At 37.2% G+C, this 16427-nt stretch overlaps 1 protein-coding gene across 1 annotated transcript in view; it reads right to left on the bottom strand.

Moving 5' to 3' along the window:
* Positions 1–16427, bottom strand: part of LOC134219544 (integral membrane protein DGCR2/IDD-like) — a 214993-nt gene that overhangs the window by 32146 nt on the left and 166420 nt on the right. The window contains exon 5 of the mRNA XM_062698290.1: positions 15405–15571. Coding sequence (XP_062554274.1) covers positions 15419–15571 — 153 coding nt within the window. The 3' untranslated portion in view covers positions 15405–15418. The remainder of the gene's footprint in view (positions 1–15404; positions 15572–16427) is intronic.

Here is a 16427-nt window from a genome sequence, read left to right as displayed (position 1 = left end):
TACACAATCTTAAAGATAAATCGTCTAGCTCAAATCTTTGTAGGGGTATATGGCGGGTCCATAATTATTTATCATCATCGTCATCATCGTAAAAGCTATTATTAAAATGCGATTATTGATCTTTTTTTTTAAATAAAAGAGTTCATGTTATTGTATTAAGTTAGTTAAATAAAATAAGCTGATGAATGGCAAGACCGCTGGGAAGGATGGAATCCCGGCTGAGCTTGTTGGAAGTTGGGAGTGACCAGCTGAACCACCAAGTGATGGAAATGATTTGGGAGGGAGAAGAAATGCCTTCGAGCTGGCTTAATGGCCTCATGTGACCTATCTATAAGAAAGGGTACAGACTCGATTGTGATAATTATCGAGGTAAAACACTCCCCAATACCGCCTACAAGGTAATCTCCCGAATTCTGTTTAGCAGAATGCGTCCGTTTGAGAAGACCTTGTTGACGAATATCAGAGCGGTTTTCGAGCAAAAATCAGTTTATTATTCATAAATTTGCCATCTTCATGTCATGAGCAGTTCTAGCTAATTCACAGTCAGGGTGCAGCAATCACCGGGCGAGCAATGTGTAAGTTGTTTTTTGTCTTAAATCACGATTCAATGAAACTAAATAATTAGTGCTTGGCGGATCGTCGTGCACTTGTAGCACGCGTCGTTTCTGTCGAAAAAAGTTTTATTCTGGGGTGTGTGAAGAACGCAGTGTTCGCAGAAATAACTCTCAATAGATAACAATCAACTAGAGAGGTAGAAACCTCTATGAATCATTATAAGTCATGAAAAACAGAATTTGATAGGCAGACCCACCGAGAAGTTATGATAAAACGCTTCGTTCGCGTTCATTTTCAAATTGAAATGTATAATCAGAACACTGGTTCTGTTTCTGGGGCTGTTTTCAAAGCACTTATCATGGAGTATAGCTTCCGAATGGTTACAACTTGCCATTTTTTAATGGACATTGAGAGTGATCGACTGTGATCATCATCGTTTTAATTTAAAGAGAGCAATTGTGAAATGCACAATCCTGCTATATGGAAACACAGTTTGTCCTGAAGACCAATGAAAATTTCACAACTTTTGTGAGGGCTCTGCCCGGGAGTCAAGATTTTTGATATTCAGAGTTGATTTCATGTAAAATTTGCATTTGCAAATTTGCAGAACTGTTGCCTAAACAGTCATTTCTCATATTTGTCTTACCAACGACTTGGAATGTGGAAGCGCCTCTGCTCGAGAGCGATGAGATTCAGCTTCCGGTTCAGAACAGTCTAACAGAAAGCGATTTGCCCAAAGGGATACAATCTAAAGAGTGAAGACAGTGGACCATCGGACGGAAGGGATGATGCAGATAACAAGTAACAAAGGAGCAAGTATTGGGGCGAGGCTTCGATGTGCGAACGGCTCATTTTCATGGAACGGTTGGAGAGACATCTTTATTCGTCAAGCTCCTGGCTATGTTGTCGCGGGAAAGGATGAGTACGGGTGTAAACTGAACAAGAGCATTTATGGTTTGAAGAATTCGGCACGTTGCTGAAACTGTACGCTCCGTGCTATTCTAGTGAAACAAGGGTTCAGACGGTGTGAATCAGCTAACTGCTTATATGTTCGAGGTGAAAGTTAGAATAAAGTGTTGCTGTTGGTTTACGTGGATGTTATGTTGGTTGGATGCCAGAATCCAAGTATTATTGAGGAGGTGTACGAAGTATTGGCGAAGAAATTGGACATAACGACGAGCGGTGAAGCATTTCCTGGGCTACGATGTAACGCTGGGCTATGATCACAGTAACGGAGGCGTCTACAGTGTTCAACTAGCCATCTACATCGAGGCACTGGTCAAGCGTTTCGGTCTCGAAGATTGCAAGCCTGCAAAGACGCTGATGAAAACCGGATATTATGGAGATGTTTCCAGCCCACCATTTGAGGATACATCACAATATGTGAGTCTTTTGGGTCGCTACTGTGACTGATCTCGCGGTTTAGCAATAGACGAATCCAAGTAAAAATAAGAAGAATACACACGACGGTGGTAGCTTTGACATATCCTATAGGACAGCATTGGAAGATAATTTTAAAATGCTTATAATAAATTCTAGACAAAAAAATTATTAAAATGTGATTGATGTACGATACGGAAAAAGTTCTGAATTACGTATTTGGAAGCTTATCTCATTTTTTTTGAATTTTTTCCAAAAATATATCTATCATACAGTTCGCAACATTTTGTCTAGAATTTATTATAAACATTTTAAAATTATCTTCCTGTGCTGTCCTGTAGGATCTGTCAAAGGGGCCGTCCAGAAACCACGTGGTCATATATGGGGGGAGGGGGGGGGGTTTGGAAAATGACCACGATAAGCCACATGGGGGAGGGGGGGTGTTGCTCTCGAACCACGTGGTCTTTTTTGGAAAAAATGGGAATATATTTTTAAAAAATTCGCCGCGCCACAGCACCGCCGCAGATCGTTTTTGGCATCACGCCGCCGACACTTTTGCATTAGCGGACTGCAGCTACAATTTTGAAAAGTGTTCATGTTTTTACAATGATCCAAGAAAAAAAATTTAAAGAAATTTCTTGTGGATATTCAGGAAAAATCCAGCAAAGAAATTTCCTGTAAAAACTTTGACATTACTTCATATAATCCTGATAAAGTGCTGGCATTCCGAATGATTTTGGAACAATTCTCTCTGGAAAATTTTGTTTGGAAATTTTGCTACAAATTGTTTATGAAAAAAAATGTCCAGCGTAAATTCCGAAAAATGTTTTAACAATAATAAATTAGCACTTGTAAAAGCAAAAATTGCAATTGTGAAATAAGAATTTTCCATAAATAAATCAAAATGATCCACGGAAAAAAAATAAAAAAAAATTCATGAATAAACCAATATTAACAATAAACAATTCCAAATTTTTTCACAAAATAAATATTTTTTCTCCACAAAACTTTTTATATAATAAAAATGAGTTGAGATTTCCTTCCTGACGATTTAACTCGCGAACGGGTTTGCCGATTTGCAAGATTTCTCCCTAATCGATTCGTGTTGGGATCCGCAAGGTTTGTATATACAAAAAGTTGGTGAATTTAACGGGAAAATGTTTGATATTGAATCAGTTAAAATTGTCCATCTTTTAAATTGATCGGATTAAACATATGTTTTCGTTATATAAGGTTATTTTTTAAATTGCACTTGAAAAAAACCACGTGGTCAAAGGGGGGGGTCCGCCAAATGACCACGATAAACCACATGGGGGGAGGGGTGGTTGAAAATCTTAAAAAATATGACCACGTGGTTTCTGGATGGCCCCAAAGTTACCATCATCGTGTGTCTTCTTCTTATTTTTAATTGGATTCGTCTATTCTATAGTAATATGCTATTTATTTTCCGTTTCTGTTGTTTATTCCAAAAACGAAATCTCTTGTTAATAAAACGGACAGCTATAGCTAGTGACTTTATTTTACTTCATACAATTAATCATTTTTTCGGTTCTAGTGTCCGCTCCGCTATGTTGTGATCAGTTTGGTCCCTTATTCTGCCCACAATTTGGAGTAATATCTTCAACTTTAGCAGCGTTCATAATCATCGTCATTCTATATGTCGTCGCAGCAAAAAAAAAATATCTAAATTGGAAAATCAAAAATTGTCATCAACAGGACAACATAAACAACCTACATCAGTAACCCCTTAGGCCCAGGACGACCTTTATCAATGACCGTACTTATATTAGCACCTGCTCGGTTTTTGCACCATGCTGACCCAGCGCGCATCCAGATTGCCCGATCAGCAGTTTAAGTTATTAAATATGCTTTCTCAAAATACATGGTGAAATTATTTTCAAAGATGTTCTTCAAATAGTTTGAGTAGGTATATTTCTAGCTTGGCAGGCTTCGTTTAAAGTGCTTCATTATTTATTTAGGAACCGAAAAGGATACCGTTGCACAATGTTTACAATTTCGACTGGAATTTAATTCTTTTTGCCGCTTGGAGTAGACACTCGCTACTAGTTGTTTTTCGAGAAAAAAGGTCGAGATGATCCTAATCAAACCGACACCCATATAGGACCCAAAATCTATTCATAGATAAAGGTTCTGCAGAATTATTCAGTACTAGTATGAATATCAGCCGATATTTTGAGTTAAGGTGGAATGCAATAATCCCAAATCTGAAAATTTTCAAAACTGAATATCTGATTTATATAATTCCACTAATTCGCTAATCTACTTATTTCCAAAAAAAATCTATCGGTATTACCAATTAACAAAAACCTTTATTTAAAAACTCGATAAGTTAATTTTTTATTTTTATTTTTCAACCATTTATTTCTTTAAAACATATTTCAATGGCAAAAAATGCAATCTAAAACTCATTTGTTTTTATCATTAAAAAATAGTATTTTTATGAGGCGTTCGTGTTGCTGACGGTCTAATAAAGAACAGGCGCACATATTTGAAGAGCCATCATCGATAAAGGCGAACTTGATTGGTCTTTGAAGCACCGGGTTAATTGGATGATGGAATGGTGTTTATCTAATTAACACCCAGCCAGTGTTCTATTTTCGGATAAAAAAAAGCCCCAACCCGAAAGTGGAGCTTTTTCGCTGTAGTTCGGATGGATGCTAAACCCCAAAACCGATTTTCCAGGTATATTATTATTCAGCAAAGGGGCCCTCCCTAGCCTAGCGGCAATAAAGCAAGACCATGCTGAGGGTGGCTAGGCTCGATTCCCGGTCCAGGCAATTTTCGGTTTGGAAATTGTCTCGACTTCCCTGGGCATAAAAGTATCATCGTGTTAGCCCCATGATATACGAATGGTATCTTGGCTTAGAAACCTCGCGTTTAATAAATGTGGAAGTGCTGAACGAACACTAAGCAGCAAAGCAGCAATGTCCCAGTGGGGGATGTAATGCCAACAAGAAGAAGATTATTATTCAGCGTCAGACATTCCAGGAATCTTATGTGTCAACATCATAATTCAATTTCTTTGAAAGGGTTTGACGGAGGTAAAACTGTCCCATTTAATTTGTGAGAGGCAAAGTGGTTCAACCGAAAGTATCTCGATTAGAAATGGCAGGTGCCTAGAGGAGAAAGTTGGTGTATGCTGTGCACGTAGGAGCACGTTATTCATTGACCAACACATGGTGTCCATGAAGTAAGTCCATGGCGAATGCCTGGCTAAACAAGACTATATGAAGTTATCTCGTGCAATATTTAGCAAGGTGATATCGATAAAATGAGGCTCGTGTAGAGTAATCGGATTATTATTGGAAGGCAAGTGGTGTGCCATCTAATGTATGTCTTGATTTAATTTGCAAGTTTAGTCTTCACTGCTTCTACTAATGGGCCTTGATACTATGCGTTTATTTGCGGTATTTTGTGACTCATTTTAGCTCGGGTTATGTTTCAGATTACAATGGAAAATATTGAATCGACTGTACTACGGCTGTACAGTCCGTTAATGGTAGAAGATGGACTTTTTGCAGCCGGAATGATAAATGAAGATCGAAATTCTAAGAATATAGGAATTGTTTAAGAAACGGAGTGGGAATATTTGGTATAAGCTAAATACATGTTAAAGCTTGACTTAAATTAACAAAAAAAAATCCACTCCTCGTGCATCAGTTAGCAAAATCTTAATTATCATTCAGTGTGCGATTTGATTGAATTGAATTCGATTGAAACAAGCGTTAGAATTCCTAAAAAAAAGTCGGACAAGTTCAATTCAGCGTTAACGCATACAACCGTGGGGTATTGGAATCATAAATACGGCGCCATGGATTCGTGGCAATGAACATTTTCACGGTGAAAGGTATGTGGGTTGAGTGGAGATCGATAAGTTAGTCTAGTGGCCGTCCATGTCGAGGTGAAGTGTGTTGCGGTTGGCTGTCACAGGCGATGATATAATTTTAGCTATTTACTCTGCTTTTCTTTTTTGGTGCTTCCTTCCATTTTCTGGAGTAGCTACATTACAATTGAAGTTTTTCCTGCGTTCAACAAGGAATTCTGTGAAATTAAAATTCTAAGATACTTTTCACTGAACACTTATCTAAGCGAAAGGAGCGTCAAACTGTCTATGGTTCGAACCCACCCGTTTTCATTTTCGATCCTCTTCGCTACGAGCTATTCGGTGCTTCAATTCAGGCTTTCTTGTGATGTGGCGCTTTTGTGCCAAAGCGTAATCTGATAACCGTATCGGTAGAAATCCAATGAAGGTGGCGATAATCGTTTTATTGAGATGTTCATTGAACAGCCCACGCTTTCCAAAAGTTAAAGACAATCAGTGGTAGATGATCGAATAAAGAAGCATACCAACGACAAAATAGTAGATGGGAATTGAACATAACGTATCAGCACTAGAAAAAAGGAAGAAATTATTTGCTGAATTTCAGGAAAGAAAAATCACTTTGTTACCACTAGTTTTGTTTCGTTCCGACATTTTCAACATAACTTTTGAACGCAATCCGTTTTCAAATTTTAAATAATGGTCAACTAGCAATTGTTTCCCGTCGAATGAAGCTTGTTTTCAAGAAATCGGTTAAAAATTTATGAGAGAGCCTCTGTGAACGAAATGCTTACCAGATCAAATTTATTTAATGAGGACATTTGGTTCTATGGATAGGAAAAGGGAGGACATTACTTCCAATATGGTGTTGTTTATTCCAGATTTTCGATGTTAGCTCGACAAAAAACAATATTGAGATTCCATATGATTCAATATTTTACAAAATGAAACGAAAAACGAAATCTGTGCTGTTATACGCTAGCGAAACATGTTGTGTATCAGTGGAAAAGACTTAAAGGCTGCAGGTGTTCAATGTTCATAAACAGATGCCTGCGGTATATAATTCGGGCCTCATGGCCTCGCAATTTGATCTCAAACAACGAGCTCCATTGTCGTTGTCACCACAGGCCGATAGCAATTGAAAATTCGGGATCGGAAGTGGAGCTGGGTCGGCCACATCACACGTGGGGGCGGAAATGAAATCTGTAAACAAGCATTAGACTGGAACCTACCGGGACATCGTAGCAGAGGTAGACCCCGAGACCCAAATAATGAATTGAATTATCTTTATTTACGAGATTTTCGGCCTTAGGCCGGTTCATCTCGTCAGGTCCAAATAAAAGATGTCGACCGTAATCGAATCTGGCAACAGGTTAAAGCGATAGCTGGACATCGCTCACCAGTGTGGGTGTATAGGACCCAAAAGTAAGTTAGTAAGGCCTTAGTGAAGTGTTCACTAAATATACACCCCAGTGAATTACTTTTCTTCTTAAAGGTCTGTAGAAAATTATAAAAAATAGAACCAATAAGAAGATTGCCTTCAGAATCAACCACTTGTCTACCAGGTGATCCTGATTATTCGCGATCTTTTAGTGAAAAACGCAACTCTATAATAGCATTGTTTAGAAAGAAACACTTACTGGACACGCCTGCTTTTATTATGCTTACTGATTGTTAAACTTCAAAATGGTGAAAAAAGTCGCAGCTCTCCAAACAGATAAAGCAAATTTAAAATTTTACTGTAAAATCCATGTAGATGGCAACCTTGGAAAATAGCATAACGCTAGTTTGGTATTTTTCTCAATGCTGCAAAAAAAACTATTCGGAGAAGGTCTAAAACAAATTCAAAATTGACAACTTCTCAAACCAGTATTGAAAACATTTTGGAGGCAGCCTAGGAGTAATAATTAAAATTTATTTGGGATTTGCGCGAAATTTTATTTAATTTCGTTGAAAGTAATTTTTTCTCAAGAATTTTTTGGAGCTTCTTTGGAAGTTCTTATCGAAATAACAAAATCGCCAGTCCCAAATTTTGCACAAAATCTGCGAAATTTCGTTTCAAATTATTTAAAACGGCACCGAACATCCTCATTCTACATTTCAAATTTTTAGCTACTTTGTTGTGGCATTATTGCCTCATAAATACTACCGAGCAGTTCGCTGACTTGTAGGATAAGAAAATTAGAACGCTTGATAGACTCCATCATAAACTGATGGATGTATATTAGGGTGGCTCAAAGTAGTATGGGAAAAACTTTTTTCAATTTTTTTGATGGGCCGCCCTCTTATTCGGTTCTATTTGATGCCCTGATGCTCTGGACAAAATTTCAGCCAAATCGGTCAACGTTTGGGCGGTGCTAAACTCGTTGGATGTTTATATGCAAAAATGTATGCAGAAACATCCAAAAACAGTGAATTGCAGTTGGACGGCACAACTTACGATACAGAACTATGATACTCATTCAGATCATAAATAATTTAATACAGAATGTAATGCTGAAAACCACGAGAAGATTAGAGTTTTCCCGGCTAAGTTATTAGCATTTCTGTGAAGTGGGGTTTGAGCAAATTTCGTTTCTTTTACCTTTGAAAAGAAATAAATTCACCCCTACAACACTGCAGTAAAATGCTAATATCTTTGCGTAATAAACTCTAATCTTCTCGCGGTTTTCAGCATAACATTCTGTATTGAATTCTACAAGAACTGAATGAGTATCATGGTTCTTGATCGTAAATTGTGTTGTACAACTCCGAATCACTGTTTTTGGATGTTTCTGCATACATTTTTCCATATAAAATTCCAACAAGTTTAGCACCGCCCAAACGTTGACCGATTTGGCTGAAATTTTGTCCAGAGCATCAGGGCATCAAATAGAACCGAACAAAAGGGCGGCCCATCAAAAAATTTGAAAAAGTGTTTTTTGAGCCACCCTAATGTATATTGCATACACTCTGAATATGAATAGCTTTTGTGTAAATTATTTTGATTTGTAAGATCATTTTGTCAGAAGGAGGACATTCTTGGCTTACGTTACGATGCGACCGTTGTCACCATGACGACTTAGGCGTACATCGAAGTAGGTGAAGGGAAGGTCCGTTTTTGCCGAATACCATCACTAGGCTGAAAGTCATTTGGCCCTATAAGACATTTGGTTTATTAAGACATTTGGCCGAATAGGTCATTTGGCTGAACAGGTCATTTGGCTGAATAGGTCATTTGGGAAAATAATATAGGACATTAGGCCGAATAGGACATTTGGCCGAATAGGACATTTAGCCGAATAGGACATTTGGACGAAAATTTCTCTACGCACTTCGCGCTTCTCACTTTTTTTCTTACTGTGAGAAGTGAGAAGTAAGACGTCTTACTTCGCACTACTCCCTTTCCACAGTGAGAAGTGGGAAATAAGTAGTGAGAAGTGAGACGGCCAAATTATCTATTCGGCCAAATAACTTTCAGCCTAGTGATGGTTTCGATGGTAACCGTTCGGCTTATGGTTACGTTTTTCTAAGATTTTCTTTTGTATTTTTTCGGGATATTTTCAGGACATTAAAAGAAGAATCTTTTGAATTCGCAAGTAAAATCTAATAAACTTCTCTCGAAAAATCTATAAGTTTTGTTTTTTTGTTTTTGGATTTGAAGTTTCGAGAAATCATTGGAAATACCGAGAGAAGCACTTTGGAATTTCCGAATAAAATTAGTTGGGAATTCCAGCAGAAAATTCGTCGCAATTTACATGAGAAACTTCAGAATTTTCCCAAAAAATATCCTTAACTTCTGTAGGAAAAACTTTAGAAATTTACGAAAAGTTCCTGTTGAGTTTCTGTTGAGTATTATTCCAAATTTGCACAGAAAATTCGTGATAAGTGCAGGAGAGTGCGGCTTGTGCGGTGCGGTGCGAGTGCGGTGTTTCCCCGTTGGCTTTCTCAGTCTACATAGAATAGACGGCTAGTTTGGTATGGCCAACGATAAAACAGTAAATTCTTAAGAATTTCCGCGGAGACTCTAAGGAGTTTTCGAAAAAAAAAATCTCTGGAATGTTCACGAGAAATTCTCCGTAAGTTCAACGGAAACTTTTTTAGAATTTCCGCGGAAGATTGTTCAAATTGTTTCAACGAAAAATTGTTCGAAATTATTGGATTTCTACGGGAAATTCTTTGTACAGTAGACGTTGGATAACTAAAAGTAATTTAACTGCAATGCTTTAAACTGCATTTCGATAGTTCCATCAGTTTTGCAGTTATCGGACAGCTGAGCTTCGATGTCAATGCCGATGATAGCTACATAGCGCTGAACAATCGTATGGCAATTGTTGAACGTCTAGAATGCGTCGCAGTTATCGAACGCCATTCGATTAAAACGAAAACATGTTGCAGTTATCGAACGACTAGTGTATTGTCCATAAGAAATTCTATTCGGCTAAGCGCCTTTCTAACTAAAATGATCAATTCAGCCGAACGACACTTTTCAAAGAAGGTTGTAGAAAAGAAATGTTTGGCTCAAATGGCTCTTTCTGCCAAATAACATTTTTTACCAAACGGCATTTTTAGTCAAATGATCTTTGTATATTCGGTCAAACGACTTTTTCATCCGAACGGCATTTTCAGCCAAATGACCTGTTAGGGTAAACAACTTTTTACAAGTCCGGCCAAATTTTCCGTTTGGCTTTCGGTTAAACTACATAACAGTTCCCGTGAAACGTTTAGTTTTGCTAAATAGTACCTGGCTAGATGTCTTTTGGCCTAAAGGCCAGTATCGACTTAAAATAGGGAGGCCACGGAATTTAGTTCAATTGACAAAAAGATCGTTTTGCCAAACAAGTGGCTATTTCTGACCATATTACCCGTTCAGTACGAGGTTCAGTCACTGAAATTTGGCCGTATGACCTCTTGGATCAAATGACATTTTCGGCCAAATGGCCCATCCTGCCAAAAAAAAAAACTATTTCTGCTAAATGGCGTTTTTGTCCAACGATCGTTTCGATCAGACAACCTGTTAGGCCAACCGGCTTTTCCGGCCAAATTACCAGTTCGGTCGTCTGTCGTTTTCGGTCAATGGAACTTACCAAGAATTTTCAATCGAAAATAGAAAGACTTTTCTAAAAAAAAATCCTCAAAAATTCCAAGCATTTTTCCGATGTTTTAAAATTGGCTATGCCAAAAAAATCACTCTAATAAAGGATAAAAAATTAATTAATCTAGATTGGGGAAGTCAACGTTAAAGCATCTCTTTTACCAGTCACAATTTTCTGTGTGAATTTCAAAGAATACTCAACAGAAACTCAATAGGAACTTTCCGTGGATATTCCGAATATTTTCCTGTAGAAATTTGGAACAACTTCTCGTGAAATCTCTGAAGAGATTCTCATGTAGGGGGAATGACGGCTTTGGCAGGTTTTGTTCTATTACTAGTCGACCCGGCAGACGTTGTCCTGCATAGTAGGCGAAAATGCGCGTTGTGGACTGCCCATGCGAAATTTCCATACGGTTCTTAGTTTTAGTTTTTTACGATTTACTCAACCTTATTCGTGATTTTCGCATAAGGAAATATCATATAAACCCGTCGGAAACTGTAACGAATGTTTCTGCTGAAGAAATGAAAAAAATCCATCCAGCCGTTTTCGAGTTATGCGGATACGAACACAGACCATTTCATTTTTATATATAAGATTGGCAGGGGGTTTTTTTATGACTGACTGGGCTCAAATTTGGCCTAAACATTCTTTGCATATCAAAGAATATTGTGGCCAAATTTCATAAAATTTGGTCGACAAAAAAAACCCCTGCCAATAATAGAACAAAACCTGCCAAAGCCGTCTTCCCCCCTAAATCCCAAACAATTTTCCTTAGTAAATCTAAAGAGCTTCTCTACACACTTAACTCATTTCACAGTATTCGGTAAATTTTACCGAAATCTCAACAGCAGAACTGTTCGGTAAATATTTCACAGATTTTTTGTAATTTTTTCCATTGTTCAACTGTCAAAATCACCGAAAATCAGTAAAATTATTTACCGAACAGTTCTGCTGTTGAGAATTCGGTAAAATTTTACCGACATCGGCGATTTATTTTAAGTGTGTAAGTCTAAGAGCTAATCTAAGTAATCCCAAAGAGTTCTCGAAACTTGAAAGTAGTTCCCGTGAAAAATCTGAAAATAATTTTCAAATGAATATTCTGGAAAAACTTGAAGAATTTCCTGGGGAAGTTCATCAAATTTTTGAGGCGAAATTCAAAAGATGCTCACGTTATTGACTTGAAAATATCCAAAGTAGCGAAAGAAACCCACCTTGTCCGGTTGTTGAAAATGTCACAATGTCACAATGAGCACCGCACTCTAGATCAATTTCCGTGCATTTTTTTTTCTCAACAGCTGACTTCCCCGTTAAATTCACCATCTTTTTGTATATACAAACCTTACGGATCCCAAAACGAATCGATTAGTAATAAAATCTTGCAAATCGGTCATTTCGTTCGCGAGTTAAATCTTCAGGAAGGAAATCTCAACTCATTTTCAATATATAGATGTTCATTTCGGCCAAATGGCCCTTTCGGCTAAACGACTTTTTCGGCCAAAGGACATATTCACGATTTTTTTCAGCCAAAGGAAATGACATTCTTGGCCAAATAACTTTAGGCCACATATCCTAGCACAGTCTGAAAACATAATGAGAGCATATAGAAAACATATTTTGATTTTGACAATCAAATTGACAATTAATTGCATATTATTCGGCAACTCGGCCGTACGAAAACCATTTTTTGTTAAATATCTTGGCTGTGCATATGCACAGCACATGTTTCGAAATGGACAATGCTTTACATGTGCTTTACTGTTGTATATCCACAGTCAATCAAATTGATTCATAATTTGTTTTCAGATATGTTTATATGTTTATGTTTTTTATGACTTACATGATTGATTACATATTTTGATCTCATTTTGCTGTCGATTTTTGTACTTATTTTGTTATCGGAAACCAATATTAAAACAACATTAAAACAAGTTATCGATTTGCTCTTAAGCTTTGCTCGGATAGGCTTCTACCAAATAGTCTTTTTGGTTAAACGACATATTCGGCCTATATTTTATTTTATTTTAACGGGAACTTCTTCGCAATTTTTACGCTTAGTTTTTACTGAGAGCTCTTCGAAATTTTAACAAGATATTGTATGGAATTTTCATGGAAATAATTGGTATCTTCACGAAAAATTCTCTGGAGTTTCAACGTGATGTTTTGTATAGATATATCAGGAAGTTATACGGAAATTGCACTAATCTTTAAAAACTCCACTGAAAATTTGAATTGGCGTGGAAAATTATAGATCAGCGGCGTGACAAGTTTTGAACGACGGCCTGCCGATGAAAAATGTCGGCAGTGGCGGCGTACCAAAAACTGTCGGCGGCGCACACCTCTATTTCGGCTTAATGGTTTGTTCGGCCTAGTGGCATTCGGCCGAATGGGTTTCGGCCAAACGACCTTTCCCCACATTTTTCTGTTGTACAAGACGCAATTGTTCAAACTAGTTCTTTATTTTATTGTTGAGTTGTACTAAGTTCTGTTATAATTAAATAAATGATTAGTTAGTTAAAAACTTTGAACTTAATTAATTAAATAAAGTGTTCAAGTGATAGGCCCTGTGAAAGTGACCCCAACGTAGTATCCTGCGGTAAAAATGCGGACCCTTTCTTCATCAGCGGAATAGGACTGACGCAACAGGTGAGTCTGAGCCTTGCTGTTCGCTATGAAAAGGTAGCTTACAGCCTCCTATAAAAAGTTTTGCTTTAGAGTAAAATAATTACCTTTCGGTATAATATCGATGCAGAAAGCCAAGAATATTCGTGTCAGCCTTATACAAAATATTGCGCATATTTTAACATTATTGAAATGTTTAATTATTTTAAATAACAATAATGATCCGACATTTCTACCGAGCAATTTCTTTATTGTAAAATTCTTAAAAAAGCTTCGCAGAATCACGGAGCTCAATTCTATTTTGGAATTCTTCTATTTCCTCCCAACACATACATAATTATCCAAATAAGTTGGTTCTGAATTGAAATGAAATTAGTTCGTCTAATATAGTTTAATGTAGTTTAGTTTTTTTTTTTTAATTTTAGGTAAATGTTTGTACTGTGTTACATCGAAAGTTTTCGACAATACTTATGCTGTTGGCAAACAAACAATCGGTGATAGTTTTCACTTTTCTAATTTGTTTCTCATTTTATATTTCCGAATGCACAATATATGGAATCATTCCCTTTTTTTTAAACTATCATTTCACTCCAAATCCGAAGTTTTCACAGAAAGCTCGGCGACCCATGATGTTATATACCATTTAACTCAGCTCGTCGAGTTGATCAAATGTCTGTTTGTCCGTGTGTATATGTGTGTGTGTGCAAATTGTGCACACGAAAGCCAAAACATTAATTTTTCAAACAGTAATTCATAACCGATTTCCTCGCAACGTGTTGTATTTGATAACACTAGTTGATCACTATTAAATTTAATCACGATCAGTCATTGCGTTCGAAAATTATGAAGAAAATGGTGTATTGAGCCATAGAAGGTTGGTTGGAAGATTAGCTATAAATCGTTTGCAAAAACCGTCATTTTTTTATATGTATCACACAAAGGCGAAATCAAACGAAGGAATCGAGAAAGGCATTATCACTGCTAGGTGGAATAATCAGGGTTTTAAAATTAATAATGAACACATATTTTTCTAAGAGAAAGTGCCAGCGCTAGAAACTTACGAGTGCCGCACAAAGAAAAACAAAAAGGATCTAGTCAAATTTGAATCGGTGCTACCATCGCATCGACCCACTTTTCCCAGGAGAACAAACAATGTAGCCGCCATTCCATTCTCTGAGGTGAATTTAGCTCGTTTAAATCATCTGAAAAATCTCCTGCCGTATCTTGCTTATCTATCTCTACCTAATCTGATACAAGTTGTTTTTTTTTATCTTCGGAGCATCCCGTCTCTGGGGAGCCTGTATTGTGCCATATGTGTGTGCGATGGAAGATAGGAAAATGTTTTCTGACTTTGATGTTCTCTATGCACCGTGTGGGAAAGAATGCCGAGAATGTTGCTGCTGTTTACTACCTAAGAAAGGATATAGAAAATTGTCTATAGTTTCGAAGGCAAGAAAATTGGTATCCATTACCCGAGGGTAACGTAAATCTTATCTGTACACTGGCTGTCGTTTCTCGTTTTGTTTTGATAAATTGCTATTGGTGGAAAGATTGATTAAAAGGTAAGTTGAAAATTGAACAAAGTTTGGTTTTGTTATTTAGATTTCTTTTAACGGTAACCTGGTGGTAAGTTGCTTTCAACAACCGAAAAATACGCTTTATCAACTGTTTGCTTTCGTTTGCGCCTTATAAACTTTGCTAATTGCATTCATTCTTTCGCTGTGTATAAATCTTAACTTTAATTATTATCGTTAAAAATTGGTTGCTTATAAATCTCTGCTCTTATTTATGTGTTTTAGTAAGAATTAGTGATTCATGATTTGTTGTATTTTTTAAGTTATTCCTAGTTTTGGTTTTGTTTCCTAGCGTCTAGCTGTCGTAGATTTGCTTTGCAATTCTAGTATAAAAAAGTATGCAGAAAAAAACTTGCTTACGGTTTGCGGTAAAGCTAAGACGAAAAAAGCAGCCTTTGTCGTAGACTGGTGGACACTATCACTAGCAGGGCGGTCATCTCAAGCAGGTAGCTCCCCGTACTGGACGTCTTCAGCGGATGGTTGGCACTGTTGCCAGCTAGGATTTCGGCACGCTTTCGTAATCGAGCCTGCAAGAGACATATGAAAAACAAAGAAAGATGGTTCAATTTTCACAGGGTAATGTTCATGGTTTGAGGTCGAATTATCAAAGGTAACTGTTTTCCCTTATGTTGATGTAATTCGTCTACGAATAAAACTTTTGAGTGCGCTTGAGTAACTTTCCTAAACATTATGGCGTGAAATAATCTTTGTCCAAAATAAAAAAATGTCAAACAAATGAACTTAATAAAACAACAATTGCTTTGAGTTGATTGAAATCAAGTTTTAATATTGATAAATGCTCATAATTCTCTTTAAATGATAATGCTCATAAAAATAATTCATTGAATGTGTGAATTCCAAACAGTCACTTGATTGATCCTATTTGCACTGTGCTACCATTTATGAAACCAAATAACGAATCGCTGTTGCTCGGAACGTTCGCATGAATTTATGCGAAATGGTTTACATATGACATCAAAAGACGACGATGTGGGACGTCAGGGTGAGCAAACCTCCTTCAGTAAGTAGATTCGTGTTCCCCAAGGCATTTCGCTTAACGTACTTCAACATGTCAGTATACGCATGTAGATTGAATTGGATTTGAAACTCCGCTTTGTGTACTACGGTGATAACAGCTCGAAAATAAATTGAGTGGAGTGAATGCTTCTGTGTCGTACCACCCCTTTAAATTTTCAACGTCCAAACACTAAGACTGCAGAAAAGGGCTTTGAGTAATCATTGTACGCATTGCATCATTAATAGAAAAGCTCGGATCTCACTCGACTGAATCATCCACATTCGAGACATTTTTACAGCGGCCACCATCGTCTTTGCTGTTTTGTGTTAGCGGGATAGCTGACCGTTATAGTCGTTCCGTCAATC

Source organism: Armigeres subalbatus, chromosome 3, assembly GCF_024139115.2.
Source record: "Armigeres subalbatus isolate Guangzhou_Male chromosome 3, GZ_Asu_2, whole genome shotgun sequence".
Taxonomy (NCBI): Eukaryota; Metazoa; Arthropoda; class Insecta; order Diptera; family Culicidae; genus Armigeres; species Armigeres subalbatus.
Note: the sequence above shows the minus strand (reverse complement) of the source record. Positions and strands in the feature narration are given on the sequence as shown.